Source organism: Giraffa tippelskirchi, chromosome 12 (assembly GCF_054371585.1).
Source record: "Giraffa tippelskirchi isolate mGirTip1 chromosome 12, T2T-mGirTip1v1.2.pri, whole genome shotgun sequence".
NCBI lineage: Eukaryota > Metazoa > Chordata > Mammalia > Artiodactyla > Giraffidae > Giraffa > Giraffa tippelskirchi.
The window spans coordinates 13,988,684-14,005,728 of NC_137286.1; the positions used below are offsets into that span (position 1 = coordinate 13,988,684).

Sequence of the window (17,045 nt, forward strand, 5' to 3'; positions counted from 1 at the left end):
GGGCCTTTGCATTGGGAGCGAGGAGTCTTAGCCACTGGACCACCAGGGAAGTCCTGAAAGTAGTATTTCTTGAAGTATATATGATGGTCCTCATCTTACAAATGAGGAAAGTGAGGCTCAGAGGAGCAAGGAGGTTACCGAGCAAATAAGAAGCATCACTGGGATCCTAAACCACGACTGAAGCTCCTTCCACAGGGATGAGGAGTAGGACGGATATAGAGCAGGGCTGGTGATAACTGCTGCGTGGCTGGCAAGACCTGGATGTTTACTCCATCACTAATGGCTCAGTCCCGTGGAGTCGGGATGGAGGGGGACAGGGAGGAAAGATGGCTGAGATGGGAGACTGAGGAACAGGGTACAGCTGTCTGGGCCACTTCTCTCCTTGTCCTCATTTCCTTCTCTTGTCACGTAACTTGTCCTTTCACATACAAACCCCAAGGGCAGGCTCACAAGGAGAATGGCTCGTTAGAGGAAAGAAACCGGGAAGTTTCCAGAGAAGGTGCCAGTGTGGCTGCCTGTGTGTTTTCACGCTGGTCCAGGTGTGAGGTTTCTTGCTGTAATTCCAGTCCCACTCCTCACGTGCAGAGACAAGTAGCAAACCTCCCAGCTGCCTGGCCCCCACCCAGTGGATGCCAGGTGCCAGGGCCTTGCAGCAGCTTTGTCTGCAACTGTTGCAGCAGAAGCAGTCTGGATAATTGCTCTCTTCAAATGAGAGGATGGATGGGGATATAGCACAGGTGCTATTATTATTTATTGGAATGATAAGTTATATTTACTGGTGCTTAATCGGGGTTTCTTAGCATGTTTGCTCCCTGTTCCGAGTCAGTGAGTCTGGTCAGGAGAGACTGTTTCTAAGTCCAACACATCCTTCACTAGGAGACCAGCCCTGGGGTATCTGGACAGTATAGTGACCAGTGCCAACCAAGGAACCCAGCCAGCACCACCCAGCTCATGGGAGGACCTGCCCTTCCCTTTACTCTGTCACCACAGTGACCCTCACAGAGGTCTGACTCCTCCAACCTGCCCAGTTAGTGCTGGGGCCACCTGGCACACTCTGCATTGTATGCAGTGCTGGTGTTCAGCTGTTAGCACCCACCACCAAGCCCTGATGACAGGCATGGGGAAGTCCAGCCCCATGGCTTCACAGTATCTCCATGCAGGTTATTTTTAAACAGCATTTTGCTGTGCCATGGGTTGAATGATGCTGTGTTTGCAGCCAAGTGTTGGGGTCACAACAGACCGAGAGGAAAGGACAGTAACAGCTGTACATTCATTCAAATGTTTGCAAAATGTATATTTGGCTTATTCCCTGGGCCCAATGTTCACACCTGTAACCCTGGCTCGAAGAGACAGTTTTAAGGCAAAACTGTCCTTTTTTTTGAGGCAAGGCCCATTAGGCACTGCAGAGGTCTCATTGTTCTTAGGACTGATCAGGCTGAAGGTCTGCACCAGTGAGGCAAAGCTGGTAGGTGGGTGAGGCTAGGAGAGCCCCACAACCACAGCCCCGATTTGCACGCATCACACCAGGGAGCCGACTCCAACCCTATGGCACCATCTGAGTTGTGTCTCAGATGACTGTCCTGCGGTCAGTCCCATTCAGTCAGCATCCAGGCATAATTTTCTGGCCCCCTGCACAGTCACCCCCCAGCAGAACAGATGCTCACCTGTGGCTGTTATCAGGAAGGAAGCACCTCTGAGAGAATGTACCCCAGCAGCTAGCGTTCTGGGCCCCATCCCAGCCTCAAAAAGGCCTGGGGCTTCTGGAGCCCGTTTCCCACAGGAGGGAACTAGGACCTACAGCTTCTGCCACACTTTTTCCCCTTTTTGCCCAGCAGAGCCTCAAGCCTCATGTTTACCAGCTGAAAGTGACAGGTGGTCTCTTGGTTGGTTCAGGCGACACAGGGCTGGCGGTAACTGTTCCACTTGGCTGGTTGCTTCTTATATTTTCTTCAGCTAAACTTTCCTGAGGGAGCCCAGTGTGTAAGGCCGTCATGATACTGATTACTGCTATTCTCACTCACTCAGAGCAGCTTTCTAGAAATATAATTCACACATCAAAACAATGCATCCTTTTCAAAGTGTGCAGTTCCGATGGTTTTTAGTCCGTTAACAGTTGTGAAAACATCACAACTATCTAATTTTAGAGCATTTTCGTCACCCTCCAAAGAAACCCTGTACCTGTTAGCTGTTACTCCCCATCCCCATTTCCCCACAGCCTCTGGCAACCAGAAACAGTTTTTGTCTCTGTGGATTTGCCTCTTCTGGACATTTCATACAAATGCAAGCATATAATGTGTGCTCTTTGATAACTGGCTTCTTTCACTTAGCACAGTGTTTCCAAGGTTCACCTGTGGTGTTGCAGGTGTCAGAACTTCATTCCTTTTTACTGCCAAATGATATTCCATTGTATCGATGTGCCACATTTTGTTTATTCACCTGTCAGCTGATGGACATTGAGATAATTTTCACTTTGCAGCCGCTATGAATAATCCTGCTATGAACGTTCATGCACAAGTTTCTGTGTGAACATATGTTTTCAGTTCTCTTGGGTATATACCTAGGAGTGGAATTGCTGGGTCATACAGTAACTCTACATTTAACAGTTTGAAGAACTCCCAAACTGCTTTCTAAAGTGACTATACCATTTTACAATCCCCCCAGCAATGTGTTCTCTGGATATTTGCAACAGCTTTCTAAGACTGGTATCATAATCTACAACTTAAATTAAGACCACTGAGGCTCAGGAAAGGTAAGAAACTGGACTATTACTTCCAAATGCCAAGCTCTTCCCTCTGTGACCGGTTGCCAAGTATTAACCCAGCATCCTCAGAGGACAGCTGTGTTCTTCACTCTTTACCTCTATGCCTGCACCACCCTAAGAAATCTTTATGTTACAGGACGTGTCAGGAAATGCTGCGTTTCTGGCCTTCACTCCTTTTGGGTTTGTTGTTCTGCAAGGAAACAAGAGGGTCCACTTCATTAAATGGTGAGTATCTTCATTTCCGAAACAGGCTTTTTACCCCTCACCAGCTGGGGAGGGCTGTGGTTCCCATGTCCTTTGTCTGTGAGTGGGCGAGTTCTGGTTCTGAACCCTCTCCTAAGCCTTGCGTCCGTAATGGTAACTGGTGAAGGTATTGGTCTCTTCTAGGGATCCTATTCTTCCAAAGGGGTGTTCCTGAGAGCCATCAGCCTCTCCAGAGAGAGAAAAGGTGTGGAGACTTGGTTTCTGGGTAGCACGAGAGGTCTAGAGCTGGAGCCAGTGTCAGGGAAGCAAAGTTCCCATGATAACTGAGTCCTTGAGACTGTCTTCCACTGGGGGCCATAGCATCTCAGGGAGGGTCACTTCTTAGCCACTTTCCTAACGAAGGCGGGCTTGCAGTGACCCCTGGGGCAGACAGAAGTTACCCTGGTGCTCTGCAAAACACCCTCCTCAGACTGAACCCCTCAGTGGGCACTGCCTGTGGGAACAGATGCCGCTGTCTTCCATCCCCTTACAGGACTTAGGGGTCCCCGGCGTCCAGGAGTCACATGCCTCCCCTTTGTCCCCTCCCACTCCTGTCTCCCAGCAGGCAGGAGCCCCCGCTGCAGCTGCACTGGCCACTTCCTCCCTGCCCATCTGCTGGGGTCTGTTCTGCGGTGGGGCTCTGTGAGCTGAGGCCACAGACTCTGGTTTGTTGATGGACACTTGGCTCTCCAAGAGACTTTCTCAGGCCCACGCAGACACCTTGCAGCCTCATCAAACCATGCTGCACATTCTCCTTGGCCCCTGCGATCCCTGAACCTCCCTTTAGGCTGCCAGGTCTGAGCTGGTCTGCTCCTCAGGGGCTTGGACAAGCAACTTTCCTTGGCTCAGCAGGGCTATCCAGGGAAGCCCCCTCCTGGCTTATCGCCTTGGCCTTCTCCAGAAGAGCTGGTGGGAAACCTGAGGACAGAGCTCTTCCTGGCGAGCTTTCTGCCAGGGGTGCTGCAGGCCAGACACCCCGCTTCCAACCCTCATGACTTTTGTGAAGATTGGAGACACGGTCATCATGAGCATGCTTGTGAAACTGCTCCCCAGACGTGCCTGACCAGGCCGCGTTCCCCAGAAAATCCCTTCCCAGGGTGGACCAGCTGCACTGCGCTAAACGGGGTGCACCCCAACATGCCCATGTGCCTGACCTTCCCAAGTTGGCCCACTCATTGCACTCTCTGGGTGAAGATGGTGAGGATTTGGGGTCTTCTGTCCAACCAGATCTTTTCAGACATTGACCAGGGTCAGGCACCGCTCTCCTGGTGAGGGGCACTTGCCACGTGGAGCCTCTGGGTGGTCTGACATTCCCAGAGCATCCGCATCCTGGCCACACTCCGACCAGGCCAGCTGTCACATGAGGTGACTGGTAGGGGACATTTTAGCTAAAAACACGGCGGACTCGCCTGTTACCAGGGCTGGTGGTCCCTAAAGGACCCTCACCCTCCAGAAGCCCTACTGCAGCTCTCCAGGCTGCCCCAGACTCTTTTCCTTCTCTGGCTTTTCTCACAGCCCACTTCTTCAGGAAGTCTCTTAATCTCTCTCAACGTCAAGGTAACAGATGTAAACTTAATCTGACTCCCAACAGAAAATTTTCTACTTTCCCACCTTGCTTGTTGAAGCTGAGATGATCCATGTGCTTGTTTATGTTATCAATTGATAAGTACGGTATTCTGTATGTGTATGCGAGATGGATTGCCTGGGAGGGAGCCTCACAGGGAAGGAACCCCACATGGCTCGTATGAGCTTGGAACTGGTGGTCAGAGGTGCGAGCTCTCATCCTGACCCAGCCATGGCTTCCAGGAACAAGTGACCTTCCTCTGTCCCACGAGTTCTGTCCAGGAGTAAATGGGGTACACTGTTCTCACTACCTTTCTGCTACCTTTCTAGGATGTTGAGGAAAGCTCCCTAGAAATCGCAAAGAGGAAGAAGCCAAGTGGAGGCAGATATGCATGGTCAGACCTCCCTGCGAGGGGAGAGGGTAGAAAAATAAAGACTCTGCCCCAGTGAGGTAGGAGGGGGCCTCTGGGCTCCACAGGGAAGCTGTCAGGCAGATCAGTGGAATGGAAGTTGAAGCCTCGGTCGATGCTGAGGCCTAATCCTCTGGCTCTCAGGGACAACCACCTAAGCTAAGACCCTGGTCCATTTTTCCACTATGTAAATGTCACCAAGGCTGAGAGCAGGATGTGGAGGTGAGGTCGAAGCCGTGCCATGTACAGTAACCATGTCACTTCTTCTGATTTGTGTCTGTCCTGCGGGCGATGTACCCCAGTATCCTGTTTGCCTCTTTTACTGCAGCCATTCACTGGGCTGGTGGCTTCAAGGATTTTTCTACACAAACCCCTAAGCCCCTTTCCTGGTCAGTACGCTGCATGACTGTTCCATGTAATCTGTCCTCTCTCTGGTATGTTGCCCTGCCCCCCCCCAAGATCGTCTGACATTTGTCTGCATTAAACTGCATTCTCCATCCAGTGGCACCGTCACCTGAAAGACTCAACTCCCTCAGAACCCGGTTGCATTGTTTCTCATTATTTGCTGTATCTTTAACTTTGGCCTCATCAGCTACCTGTGGCATCTTACATTTGACAGTCCCATCTAGATAATGCACCTGTGTTATGAACCAAATCCTGAAATGGCCCAGGACCACTCTACCTAGACTCACTGCCCGTGCAGACATTTCCCTTTTACAGCCACTGTTGATGAGCCCGAAATCCTCCTATCACCCTATTATGATAGTGTGATTGACCAGAAAACTGTGGATTGAACTGTTTCAGCAACTGTTCTCTAAGGCCCCTGCGCTGCTGTCTTGTTTCGGTTCTAATTTTGGCTAAAACTGTGTCTGTGCCTGGAGCCCCTTCCAATCGGGGTGGGCTGTGCATCTACGAGACTTAGCTGTGAACAGGCAGCCCACAGTGAGCTGACAGGTGCTCTTTTTGTGCTTTTAGGAATGAGGTGACCAAGCTGAAATTTGAAGGAAAGACCTTTTATTTATACGTAAGTCAGAAAGAGGTGAGTGTTAGTTTTCTTCTCTTCAGGGAGGGCCAGGGCCAAACCAAGGTGGTCCACCAAGGTAGAGCTAAGCCCCCTGCAGGCTAAGTCAGGACCAAGGGCAAGACCTGGAGGTGAGGAGTGGAGGTGGCTAGGCCCTGGAGCACAGGGGCTTCCTCAGGGATGCTGGTGACCCCTAAGGTTCCATACCTCCAGAAAGTACAAAGTAAGATTCTTTTGCTTCCATATGAAAATCCCAGGAAGATAATAAATATTCCCAAAAAGAAGAAGAAAATCCCAGATGAGAGTGCCACTTTCTCTGGGGAGGGCTGGTCTCGTTCACGCTAGGCCAGCCGAGACTCACTCCGACGGGACCTGACTTCCAGGTGTGCCCTTGCACACTGACCTGAGCTCTGCCCCGTGGGTGCTGAGGCTTCTCTCCACACCTGAAGCCGGTCCCTGGGAGCGGTAGGGAGCCCTCAGACAGCCCCGGGGTCAGTGTCCTGGCCCACTTCGCCCTTCGCGTCTCCATCTACACTCAGCTGTTCCTATGTGGGATTTTTTGTAGGAAAAGAAAATTATTCTCACATATTTTGCTCCAACTCCAGAAGCCTGCAAGCACCTCTGGAAATGTGGGATCGAGAACCAAGCTTTCTACAAGTGAGTGGATACTTGGGGTGGGGACTGCCTTGATCAGAGCCAGAGTCAGAAAAGCAACTTTTAGAACAATGATGGGCAGTAAACTGACAAACTCTGACAAAGGCGAACATGAGATGACAAGGCTGAGCTTCCTTACAAAACCCAGAGCCCTTTCCGGGTGACTGTACCAGCTAGAGGGTCAAAGCTGAGGTCTGGGAAAGTGCCTCAGCAGAGCTGCCCAAGGGGTCTACCTTGTGATGTCCTTGGATAGCTGCCCGCCACCCCCCACCCCGTCTTCCTAGAAGAAGGCTCGGGCCAGAGAAAGCCCATGGGCTTTCTGTTAGCTAGCCCTGTGGAGCCATTCAGAGGCCTGGGTGGCCCAGAATACAACAGCTCCATGAAGGAGCAGGCATAGCCCAGAACAGTTCCCTAAGTCTTCGAGAGACTCTGGGGCCCACTCCCCAGTGAGTGGCCTGGTGCTGAGCTGGAGTTGATGCCCAGCCCTTCCTGGTATGTCAGTGACAGAGATGTTGCCAGTGACAGGCCAAGTGCCCAGGAGCCCAGCATTAGGGTAGCTGAAAGGAGCAAGGACTTGTCTGATACTGAGATAACCAGCTTTGGGTCAAAGGCAAGAACACAGCCTACCAAATGACTTTGTAAAGTTATGTTGAGGCTTTTGTGCCCAGTTTTAAGAAAATGGGCACACTTTGCTTTAATAAAAGCATTAGGAAGAAATAACCCATCAAGAAACCGGGGTGATGCCAGAAAAAGTATGTTTCGCTAAAACCCTTGGTCTTGTTTTTAAAACAGATTTATGCCTTAATAAGCTGCATCTTGATCAGAACAACAAAGAATGTGTAGTATATTCCTCCTCTGACAAGCCATAGTTCTCCCTATCAGGGGCTGGAGGCTTGGGGGGGTGGTCAGGGGGCCCCATCCTCCTCCCCTCCAAGGACTCTGCTACCTGCTGTGGGATGTCTCTTCCCTGTTACCAGGGCCCCAGAGGCTGTTCCTTGGGCAGGCTTTCTGGCCTGTGTAGTAAGTTCTGTGCATTTGATACCAGAATTGGGGCAAGGAACTGAATTGGCAGCCTGAACTCTCACCTGAGTGGGCTTCTTTCTTCTCATGGAGAAGGCACTCAGAAGACTTTCTTGCGGTCCCATTTCCCTTCTATTCAATCCCTGGCTGTCCAAGGAAAGCCAGGAGAACATTTCAGGATCATTTCTGGAGGCCTGCCTTTGTTTTTTCCTCTGTGCCATGGGAACAGAATTGTGCTTCTGAACCTGTGACCAAACTCAGTTTCTGAGACTTTCGTTAATAGATCTCCACGCCCTGACAGCACCCACAGTGGAAACCAGGGCTGCTTGCCACTCTTTTCCACTGACTACTAATTGTTAGAAGCCTGCATCCTGGGTCAGATCCCCACTTTGCCAAGTCTCTAGCAAGAGCCACCCTGGCCTCACTGAGCATCTGCCACGTGCTCAGATCCCTGCCTTGCTTCTGGCCTAGGGTTTTACAAGGCACTGAGTCAGACTCAAGAACGTGCTCAGATAAAAATGTAACTTTACGTATCTGACACGTATTAAATATTTTGAAGCAAAAAAAAAAAAAGAATGTGCTTAGGCAGGAGGGCAGGTAGGCTCAGAGCCTCATGGAGCCCTGACACAGGTGGCAATGGTGTCCCCAGGAACTGCTGTTCCCGGATATAGGGGACGACTCCCTAAATGTTCACTGACCACTCAGGGCAAAGGCTTTGGACCAGATCGGTTCCCAGCTGGGTTAGTACGACCTGCACCCAGGGCGTGTTGTGGGTGGAGCTGGGTCTTAGGAGACGCTATCTGGGGAGCTCTGCCCAAGCTTCCTTGTCTAAGTGTGAGAGGACTAAAGAGATCACAGAGGTCACTCAAGAGGATAGATAGGCTGTCCAGAGTCTCCACCTCAACTGTCCACAACCTCAGAAGTGGTGTTAATAGGTATTCTGAGAGAGGGCGAATGGTTCCAAGTTCAAATAAATGGTGGAACTTGTACTAAAGTTCAGCTAGTTTCTTCATTTCAGGACTTTTCAGAGTCTGTAAAGTGGATGCCACACTGTTGTTTCTCTCCAAGGAGGAGATGGAATAGGAAGGCAGACTTTCCTCTCTTCTCCACCCAGTTACCCAGATATCGACATGAACTCTCAGATGCTGGGTCTGGAGGGGACTCCTGAGGTCAAGCAGTCCCAGCTCCACTGTTTTATAGAGAAGACTGGGAGAGGAGACACCTGCCCAGGGCACACTGCTAACCAGAGGCCTGGCTGAGATTCAGCGGGTGGCATTCTCTTACTCCCCCAGGTCCCTGGCCCTAGTGTTTATTCTCTCGGTCCCCCTGGGGAGCCCCATCCGGCACTCTTGAGGAGCCCATACACTCCTGATAAGGAAGCAGGTTGCAGCCTGCCCACCCCTGGCACTGAGGCCATGAGCGTGGCCCTCAGGGGCTAAAGGAGAGTCGGAGACAAGCGGGGCTGTGAAGGGCCTTTTTCCAAAGGGTTTCCTCAAGTAGCCTTTGGAAGGAGCTGGGGATGTGCTGCCTTAGGCTGTAAGGCCTTGCAGGCCATCTGTCACACTGGACTTTGCCTTGCTGCAGGCTGGAGAAGTCAAGCCAAGTCCGCACAGTGTCCAGCAGCAATTTATTCTTTAAAGGGAGCCGGTTCCGATACAGGTAAATAGTGACAGTAAGTAACCACTACGGACCTATTTTCAGACCCTTCCCTGAAGCACAGTGGCTCAGTGGTCCTTGCCCTTGAGAACAGAGATGCTGGGAACCTCCAGAAAAGCCTGGGGTTTCCATCTGGTTCTCCTGTCTCCTAACCCTTTGACTATTTCCTTCTCTGCAGCTGTTTGCCTGTAGGGCTTGACAATATGAATCTTCTCCTCCTGCTCTTACAAAAGCAGCAAAATAAGAACTGTAACAGTGATGCTTCTCATTTTTGTCTAAAGATCTTTTTTGGAGGCAATATTTTTGGAACATGCTGGACAATGAGGAATCATTCTTAAATGAGAACAGAAGATCCCAAAGACTCCAGATAGAGAGCTGTCAGGATGCCTTAGGGCTCTTTACCCCCACAAGCAAGCCCTTCTTAGTGGCCTGAACAATGGGATGGGGTAGGCCAAAGAGGCTACTTCCCAGTGCAGCCAGAGTTATCTGAGATCTTAGAGAGGAGCACATCCTGGAACACTGTCTCACTTCCTGCTGCATGTTTTATTTTACTACTTACAGTGGCCGAGTTGCAAAAGAAGTAATGGAGTCCAGTGCCAAGATCAAGCGGGAGCCGCCAGAAATACACAGGTAGGCTGCCAGGGGCTTACCCCCAGCCAGGTCCCAGCTCAGATCTCAGGATCTTAAGTTGAGCGCTATGAAAATTCTGGCCATGACGGCTCCCAAACCAGGCAGGAGGCTGAAGAGACCCGTCTCGGCCAAAGGCCTGGGGAACAGGCTGACCCTGGTTCCCTGAGCCCTGATGGAGAATGAGGGCAGGTAGGTGAATGCAGCCAAGACAATACATGGGACCCAGGAGCCACCTTCCTGGGTAATTCTCTACGTCATCCCAAGTCCTCAAATTAGTCACAGACCTCAGAGGACATGCCCAAGCAGCAAGATTTCATGGGTTCTGTAAACAGTCCATGAAAGGAAGCCAGTCACACTAGGTCTGAAATAGTTTCAGGATCCATGCTTTATGTTTAACTGTAAATCAGGCATGTCCAGGAGTCCATCTCCTAGAGCCTGACGAGACCCGGGGAGAAGACGATTGGCTGAGAGGGCTGGGGTTGCCGCCAGCCTGACCTCTGCAAATGGGAGAGGTCATTACTCCTGCCTTGACATGGAGCCGCAGCCACCAGCAGCCCCTGTGGGAAGTCAGGGGAGGCTGGAGAATCGGTCTTAGGCACATTTTTAGGAGTGCCACATATCCTGGGCTCTACCCCCTGACCGTCCTGCCCAGGGACTGGTTGCACCGTTGCCACACTAAAGAAAGGTTCCGGTGGGTCTGGGATGTTGGGAGGTTGACAGGTTTGAAATAGTGTCTCTGACTGGGATCCGAGGACTAAAGACAAAAAGCAGGTAATAATGATTTTAAAAAACAAAACTTAACATAGCCAGGCAATTCTAGTAACTAGAATACAACTAGTCAACTCTACATCTGTCTGTGCACTGAGTCAAGAGTTTTCTTTTTCTTTAACCTCAGAGCGGGGATGGTCCCCAGCCGCAGCTGTCCCTCCATAACCCACGGCCCAAGGCTGAGCAGCGTCCCCAGGACCCGCAGGAGAGCTGTTCACATCTCCATCATGGAAGGTGAGCCCGAGCTCTGGAGGTGACCCAGGGTCCCTCCACGTTGCAGGTTTTCACTTATGTTCCAGATCTGATAACCGGTCTGTACAGCCTAAAGGATCAAGATGGGTGAGGCAGTTAACCAGGAAATGAAAACTCTTTTGCATTTTGCATGGTTCTGAAGCATTCCAGTAGCTGCCACCATCTTCTCCTTTTGTAGAAATCTGTCCTCTTAGTGGAGGCAGGAAGAGAGATCAAGTCTCTGTATCTTCACCAAACCAGACACCCCAGTAGCTGAGGCTGATACCCCTCCAGCGTCTGGGCTAATACCATGAGGAGACTCTAGGACTCTTGCTCTCCAGCTGTGGTCACTGACGGGGTTGCCCCACAGGCCTGATACAGGTATAAAGTTGAGTGCTTTCCTTCCTGAAGATGACGCTTTGTAGGGCCTCAGAAGGTCTTAAGGAACAGGACACAGAATATGACTGCTTCATACCTGTCTCTGTCCTGGAGGCTGGGGAGGGAAGGCCCTCTGCCCTGTCTGTGGGAATGCTGTTTGTTAACGAAAATGGAGAATCGCTTAGGTTAGGAAAGACACTGTTCTGCTGCTCCTCTGGGAGGATCCCTGGCTTGTGCTTAGAATTTAATGATGTGTCAGTGACTGCATCACCCGAGTATGGTATAGAACTACAAGTAGGCTAGGGGTTAAGAACCCTGGCTGGGCAACCACCATCGACTGCCTTAATTATGAGTACCATAGTGCTCCATTTGTAAAACTCCATGGGGTTGTGAAGAAGCTGGTGTGTGTGCAAGTACCTTTCTTTATTATTTTATTATCTTTGGTGGTGCCAGATCTTCTCTGTTGCGTGTGGCTTTTCTCAGTTGTGGCAAGAGGGTGCTACTCTTCGTTGCAGTGCTCGAGCTTCTCAGTGTAGTGGGTTCCTGTTGCAGAGCACAGGTTTAGTTGCTCCAAGGCATGTGGGATCTTCGAACCCATGTCCCCTGCATTGGCAGGCAGATTCTCAAGCACTGGACCACCAGGGAAGTCCCTGTGCAAGTACTTTAAAGAGATGAAAGCATTTACTGGGCAGCAGCAAGCACAGTGCAAAGAGCCCTGGTCCAGACAGCAAAGATGAGGTCAGAATAGGAGCTCTGCCACGCATTTTCTGGGGCAGATTGATTAACCTCTCTGAGCCTGTTGCCCCTGCTGCAGAGGGGGGAATGGGTGTCGGCAGGGGGGTGAGTGGGAGTGGCCTTGTAAACTACCAAGTATAACTGCGATGCACTGTCATCAGACTGCCCCCTGGTTTTCCCTCGTATCTAACTCTTCAGTGGAGAACTGAGCCTGGCTCTCTTATTCTGGGGTGTACATCTCAGGAAAGTGGAATGTCTTCTCATCTTTTGAGGACACGTATCTTCCTCCCCTCTCTGAGGCCCTTCTTGCCATCTGTCCTGAGGCTGAAGCCATCAGGTCCATCCCAGGACTCCTGCAGGAAGTCGGGACAGCTGTCCTCCCAGAGAGAAGGCCACCCCCAGGGGGAGCTGGCACTAATACAGGTATCACAGAGCAGCCTCGGGCATTACTGCTCCCCGGGATAGAAAACCAGTATTCCCAGAAGAGGGAAGACTGGGTCCATCCAGGTGGGTGGGGATAGAAGTCATCGGGAGTAGCTGCAAGCAGGGTTAGCAACACCACAGAGGTGGGGACACTGTCCTCAAGCCTCCCCAAGACGAGCGATGAGGCCACCTCAGCTCCCAGCCAGCCCTGGCTATGCCTACAGCCTCCTCCCAGAACCTGTCTTCTCCAATCATAGCAGCAGTAAGCTCCTCAACAACCAAGAGAGTCACCCGAGCTTGCAAAATGGCCAAGGAGTATGCAGAAGACAGAGGCCACGAGAAAGCTATTAGAGCAGAGAACCCCCCCTCCGCTCAGGGCCAGGGCCCAGCCTCAAAAGCTCAGCCTCAGAACTTGACACCCTGCAGATGATAGCCCAGCAGGCCTCCGTCCCAGTGCTCCTCCCCAAGCCACCCTGCTCCTCACAACCCGTGCCCCAGGCTGCCTACAGACAAGCACAGCCTTCATCCCCACCCAGGGCCCATTTAGACCCAGGAGGGAGGAGGCAGCAGCTCAGAACTGCCCTGGCGGGAATAAACTCACAGGCAGAATGAAAGTCAGGGTGAGGAGAGGCAGATGGACATCTGCCTTGGAAAAAATACAAGACTTTAGCAGTTAAGTGGCTCTTACCAGTGTGTGCGTGCGTGCTTAGTCGCTTCAGTCGTGTCCGACTCTCTACGACCCTGTGGACCATGGCTTGCTGGGCTCCTCTGTCCGTGGGCTTCCCCAGGCAAGAATATTGGAGTGGGTTGCCATTTCCTTCTCCAGGGGATCTTCCTGACCCAGGGATCAAACCTGCATCTCTTATGTCTCCTGCACTGGCACTGGTTCTTTACCACCAGCACCACCTGGGAAGCCCAGAAAGTAAATGGTTTCTTAAACAGAGTGGAAGAGAGGTATGTGCCATGTGCTCAGTCACTCAGTGACGTCTGACTCTTTGCAACCCCATGGACTAGAGCCCGACCCAGGGATCGAACCCCCATCTCTTGTGTTTCCTGCACTCACAGGCAGATTCTTTACCACTGTGCCACCTGGGAAGTGCAGGGGTCATGAAGCCTAGCCAAATAAAGAATGGATCATTTCAGGAGGAGAGAGTTCAGCTGCATCATCTCTGAAGGGAAGTTTTGCCTTTAAAGCCCCAAACATGGCTGATCCCCACTGTCCACCCAACCAGGCAGGGAAGGGTGGGAGCGACGTGATGGGGGCCTCAGAGGAAGGGCACAAACCATCAAAACTCCCAGGAAGTTATGGACATTTGAAATAGGCCCATGCTCCATCAGGAGTTAATCTTTCCTGTAGTCCATACACCATATAAACTGTTATCACAGAAACAATTTGCCTTTTCCAGGGGGAAGCTTTGTTTTTCTCCAAAAACGGGGGTAAACTGCAAAAACATTAAAGTAACATTACAGTTTGAATGAAACCATGTAATCTCACTGAACTGAGGCCTTTAAACAGAAGTCTGCACTGGTTGGCCCTGCCCTCTGCTCTCAGGGATGCCAAGATAACACAGGCTTGTTAGCACAGGCTTGACCCAAAAAGACACTCAGGTATGTCCATTCCCGTCACTCACTGGTACCCCCGGGGGCACCATCAGCAACCATACTGCACAGAGCCCCCTCCTCACACATCAGAGCCTCACACCACAAGGCCCCCTGCCTCTGCAGCTTCACATCCTGGGTTTTCTGGGGGCAGTCCCGCTTCTCTCCCATCTGGCATTACCCCTACCCTCTGTCCCTAACCCTCTGAGAGGCCTGGGGCCCTGATAACGTGCCTCGGGGAACCAGCTCTACGGGCTGGGAAAACATTACTTTTTATGGGTCTGAGTGCTTCTGACTGAATCCAGGGCCCTGATAAGCTTGGCCTCTCAGAGCCGCTCTGCTGTCTCCAGCACAGGAGGCACTGTGAAGTGCTGCTGTGGCGTGTGACCAGTGAAAAGCCTTCGTCCCTGGGTGGGTTTCCATCCGTGCCCCCTGTACCTTCTCTTCCTGGCTAGTCCCATGAGGAGACCAGCTGGTTTCCGCTGAAGACGTGCCTGCCTTCCTGGGCCACCATGGGGAAGAGCCTGATTAAGATTCACACGCGAGTCCGAGTTCAGCTCCGGCTGACTAATCACTGCCTCCGGCCCCTGAGCGTGCGCATCCTGAGGCTGGGGCCCCGGCTCCAGGGGAGGCTGCTGACCGCTGTGCCCCTCAGCCCACTGGGAGCCGACTCCAGGCAAGGCGATCAGCTGGAGTGCCTCCAAGGTAAAAAGACACCCTCTGTCTTGCTGTGCCGCCCACCTGGGCCATCCCAGAACAACAGGTTTGAGGCGAGTGATGGTTTCTACTGAAACCTGAAGCTCTGTACAGGACTAACCTGGCACAGGAATGATGATTTAAGATCACCTCACAGGTGGATCTGTGAGTGGGTGGCCATTCCCTTCTCCAGGGGATCTTCCCAACCGAGGGAGCGAACCTGGGTCTCCTGCATTGCAGATGGAATCTTTACCGTCTGAGCCACCAGGGAAGCCTGCTGTTGGGGGAACAGAAGACCAATATTGACTGAATAATTTTGTCTGTCGGGCGCTCTCCTTAGGGGAAAAACGCATGCGTAGCCAGTATCTTGCTACTGAGAGCACCAGCTCACGATGATGTGGCTTCTGTGGTCCCTCTGATTGTGCTTTCTCATGTCATGGCCTTTGCCTCTCACCTTCACCAGCAAGCTTAGAGCTGAATTGTAGGCCAAGCTGAGATTGCAGTGAAGTGGCTTCCGGCAGCTAATCTGGTCATATGCTGGAAGATCTGCCATCAGAGCTGTCCTTGTGAGGTGCAAGGGAGCGGAGGTTCCAGAGAACAGGGAGCCACAAGAGGATTTGGGGAAGGAGCTGAGCCAGCATCATGTGCAGTCAGGGCCTGAAAAGGTTTCTGTTTTATCAGGAGCCCATTTCACACTCCCAGGTACTTGTTTCTCGTGTTACACATGCAATGGGGTAAGAAGGGAGGAACAGAGAGCAGAGGAACATCGAAGGCACTGCTCTTCGATGGGACAGGCTCTTAATTTTACCTTATTTCATGACGGTTTCTTGGGCAACCTAAATCTAAGGCAGGTGCAGGCTGTTCACTTAATTCATCCTGGCCCACTGTTCCACTCCCTGGAATCCAGCTGGATGGTCGTTAGCACCGTGGAATAGAAAGATGCTAGGACTCTACCATCGCCTTTGCCAGTAACAACCAACCACATGACTCTGGCAAGTTCTGTAACCTCCTGCCCTCTCTACTTCATGAAGAATGTTGAAAGATGAAAGTGCTTTGAAATGTTTAAAACATTATACAGATTTAAGGGTTTAGAGTGTAGGGACAAAGGAAATACAGCCAGGACCATGAAGCTTCTGAAAGCAGGAGCTGAGAGCTGTGGCAAGTACACTAATGGTGATGTGGTGGGGAGCAGAGGCGGAGAACAGGGGGCTGCCATCTCCCCCACCCACCGCAGCCACTCATTCGTTCCTCTGGAGAACCTGTAACTGTGCATATACCGAGACAGGCTGAAGCAGGCGGCCTGGCTGCAACTGGCTACCCTACAAGGAAGCTAACAAAGATGAGACACACTACTTCTGAAAGGTGACTGGCACCTTTTAAGAGAGACCTTTGGGCTTTTGAAGCTAACCCTGAGCCAGAAAACTCCCTAAGCAGCCCTGGTTAGGTCAGATCTTTACTACCTGGGAATCTGGTTCAGTCTGGGGCAGTCAAGGTCAATACAAAGGGACAAGCTTCTCTTGATGTGGACCACAAAGGTAGGGAGAGCCAGTCTGGCACCACCAGTATGTCCAGGAGTGGGAAATGCAGACACTGAATCTGAAACAAGAAGGCTTTTTCTAGGGAGCACTCTGACGGGGCCACACTCGGCCAGTCTGAGAACACACCCTCTGGCCTGGGTGGCTGCTGTTTGGTTGAGGGAAGTAACCAGTTCCTGTTTCTCCCTACCAGAGCTCGAGCTCTGGAAAGAGAAATGTTCTATCTGAGAAAGAGAATAATGAGCGATCTTAGGGCCAAAAGACCCTTCCTCCTAACAAACGTAAGAGAATTTCCCACTGGTCCTCTTCTCGGAGACCCCTCTGTACTCCAGGCTGACAGCTCCCTGGTTTCACCTATTCGGGACCTGGCTCAATCGAAGGTGAAGGGACAGGGTGAGCACTTAGGAAGAGCAGGTTGGGTTTACCCGCCTCAAGGTCAGTACAGCTAAAGTGGAGGTTGAAGAGACTGACAGCAACTGCAGAAGTTCAAAAGATGAGCTCACAAATTCAAGGAGCAGTGTGTTCGGGTGTCAGGAGGACACTCAGCTCCAAAATAGGTAACTGATGAGGCTCCAGTTGGACAAAACAGTCTCCTCCTCATTCCTGCCTCTCAAGACCCTCAGCTCCCTGAACCAAGACCCCAGCACTGGGTCAGAGATAGTTTGCAATTCTCTTTCAGGCTGGGCTAGAGCCAGGACACCAAAGGCAGGAAAGGCAGAATC

At 51.6% G+C, this 17,045-nt stretch overlaps 1 protein-coding gene and 1 long non-coding RNA gene across 5 annotated transcripts in view; one reads left to right on the forward strand and one right to left on the reverse strand.

Moving 5' to 3' along the window:
- Positions 1 to 17,045, forward strand: part of FRMD5 (FERM domain containing 5) — a 315,270-nt gene that overhangs the window by 296,676 nt on the left and 1,549 nt on the right. For all 4 annotated transcript variants that reach the window (XM_081548308.1, XM_081548305.1, XM_081548307.1 and 1 more), the window contains exons 8-13: positions 2,898 to 2,986; positions 5,953 to 6,016; positions 6,564 to 6,655; positions 9,257 to 9,331; positions 9,890 to 9,958; positions 10,854 to 10,960. In XM_081548308.1, coding sequence (XP_081404434.1) covers positions 2,898 to 2,986; positions 5,953 to 6,016; positions 6,564 to 6,655; positions 9,257 to 9,331; positions 9,890 to 9,958; positions 10,854 to 10,960 — 496 coding nt within the window. The remainder of the gene's footprint in view (positions 1 to 2,897; positions 2,987 to 5,952; positions 6,017 to 6,563; positions 6,656 to 9,256; positions 9,332 to 9,889; positions 9,959 to 10,853; positions 10,961 to 17,045) is intronic.
- Positions 9,281 to 13,318, reverse strand: LOC145528987 (uncharacterized). Its single transcript, XR_014070829.1, has 2 exons — positions 13,182 to 13,318; positions 9,281 to 11,878 (listed from the first exon to the last, which is right to left on the reverse strand). It is a non-coding gene; the product is annotated as an uncharacterized LOC145528987 (long non-coding RNA).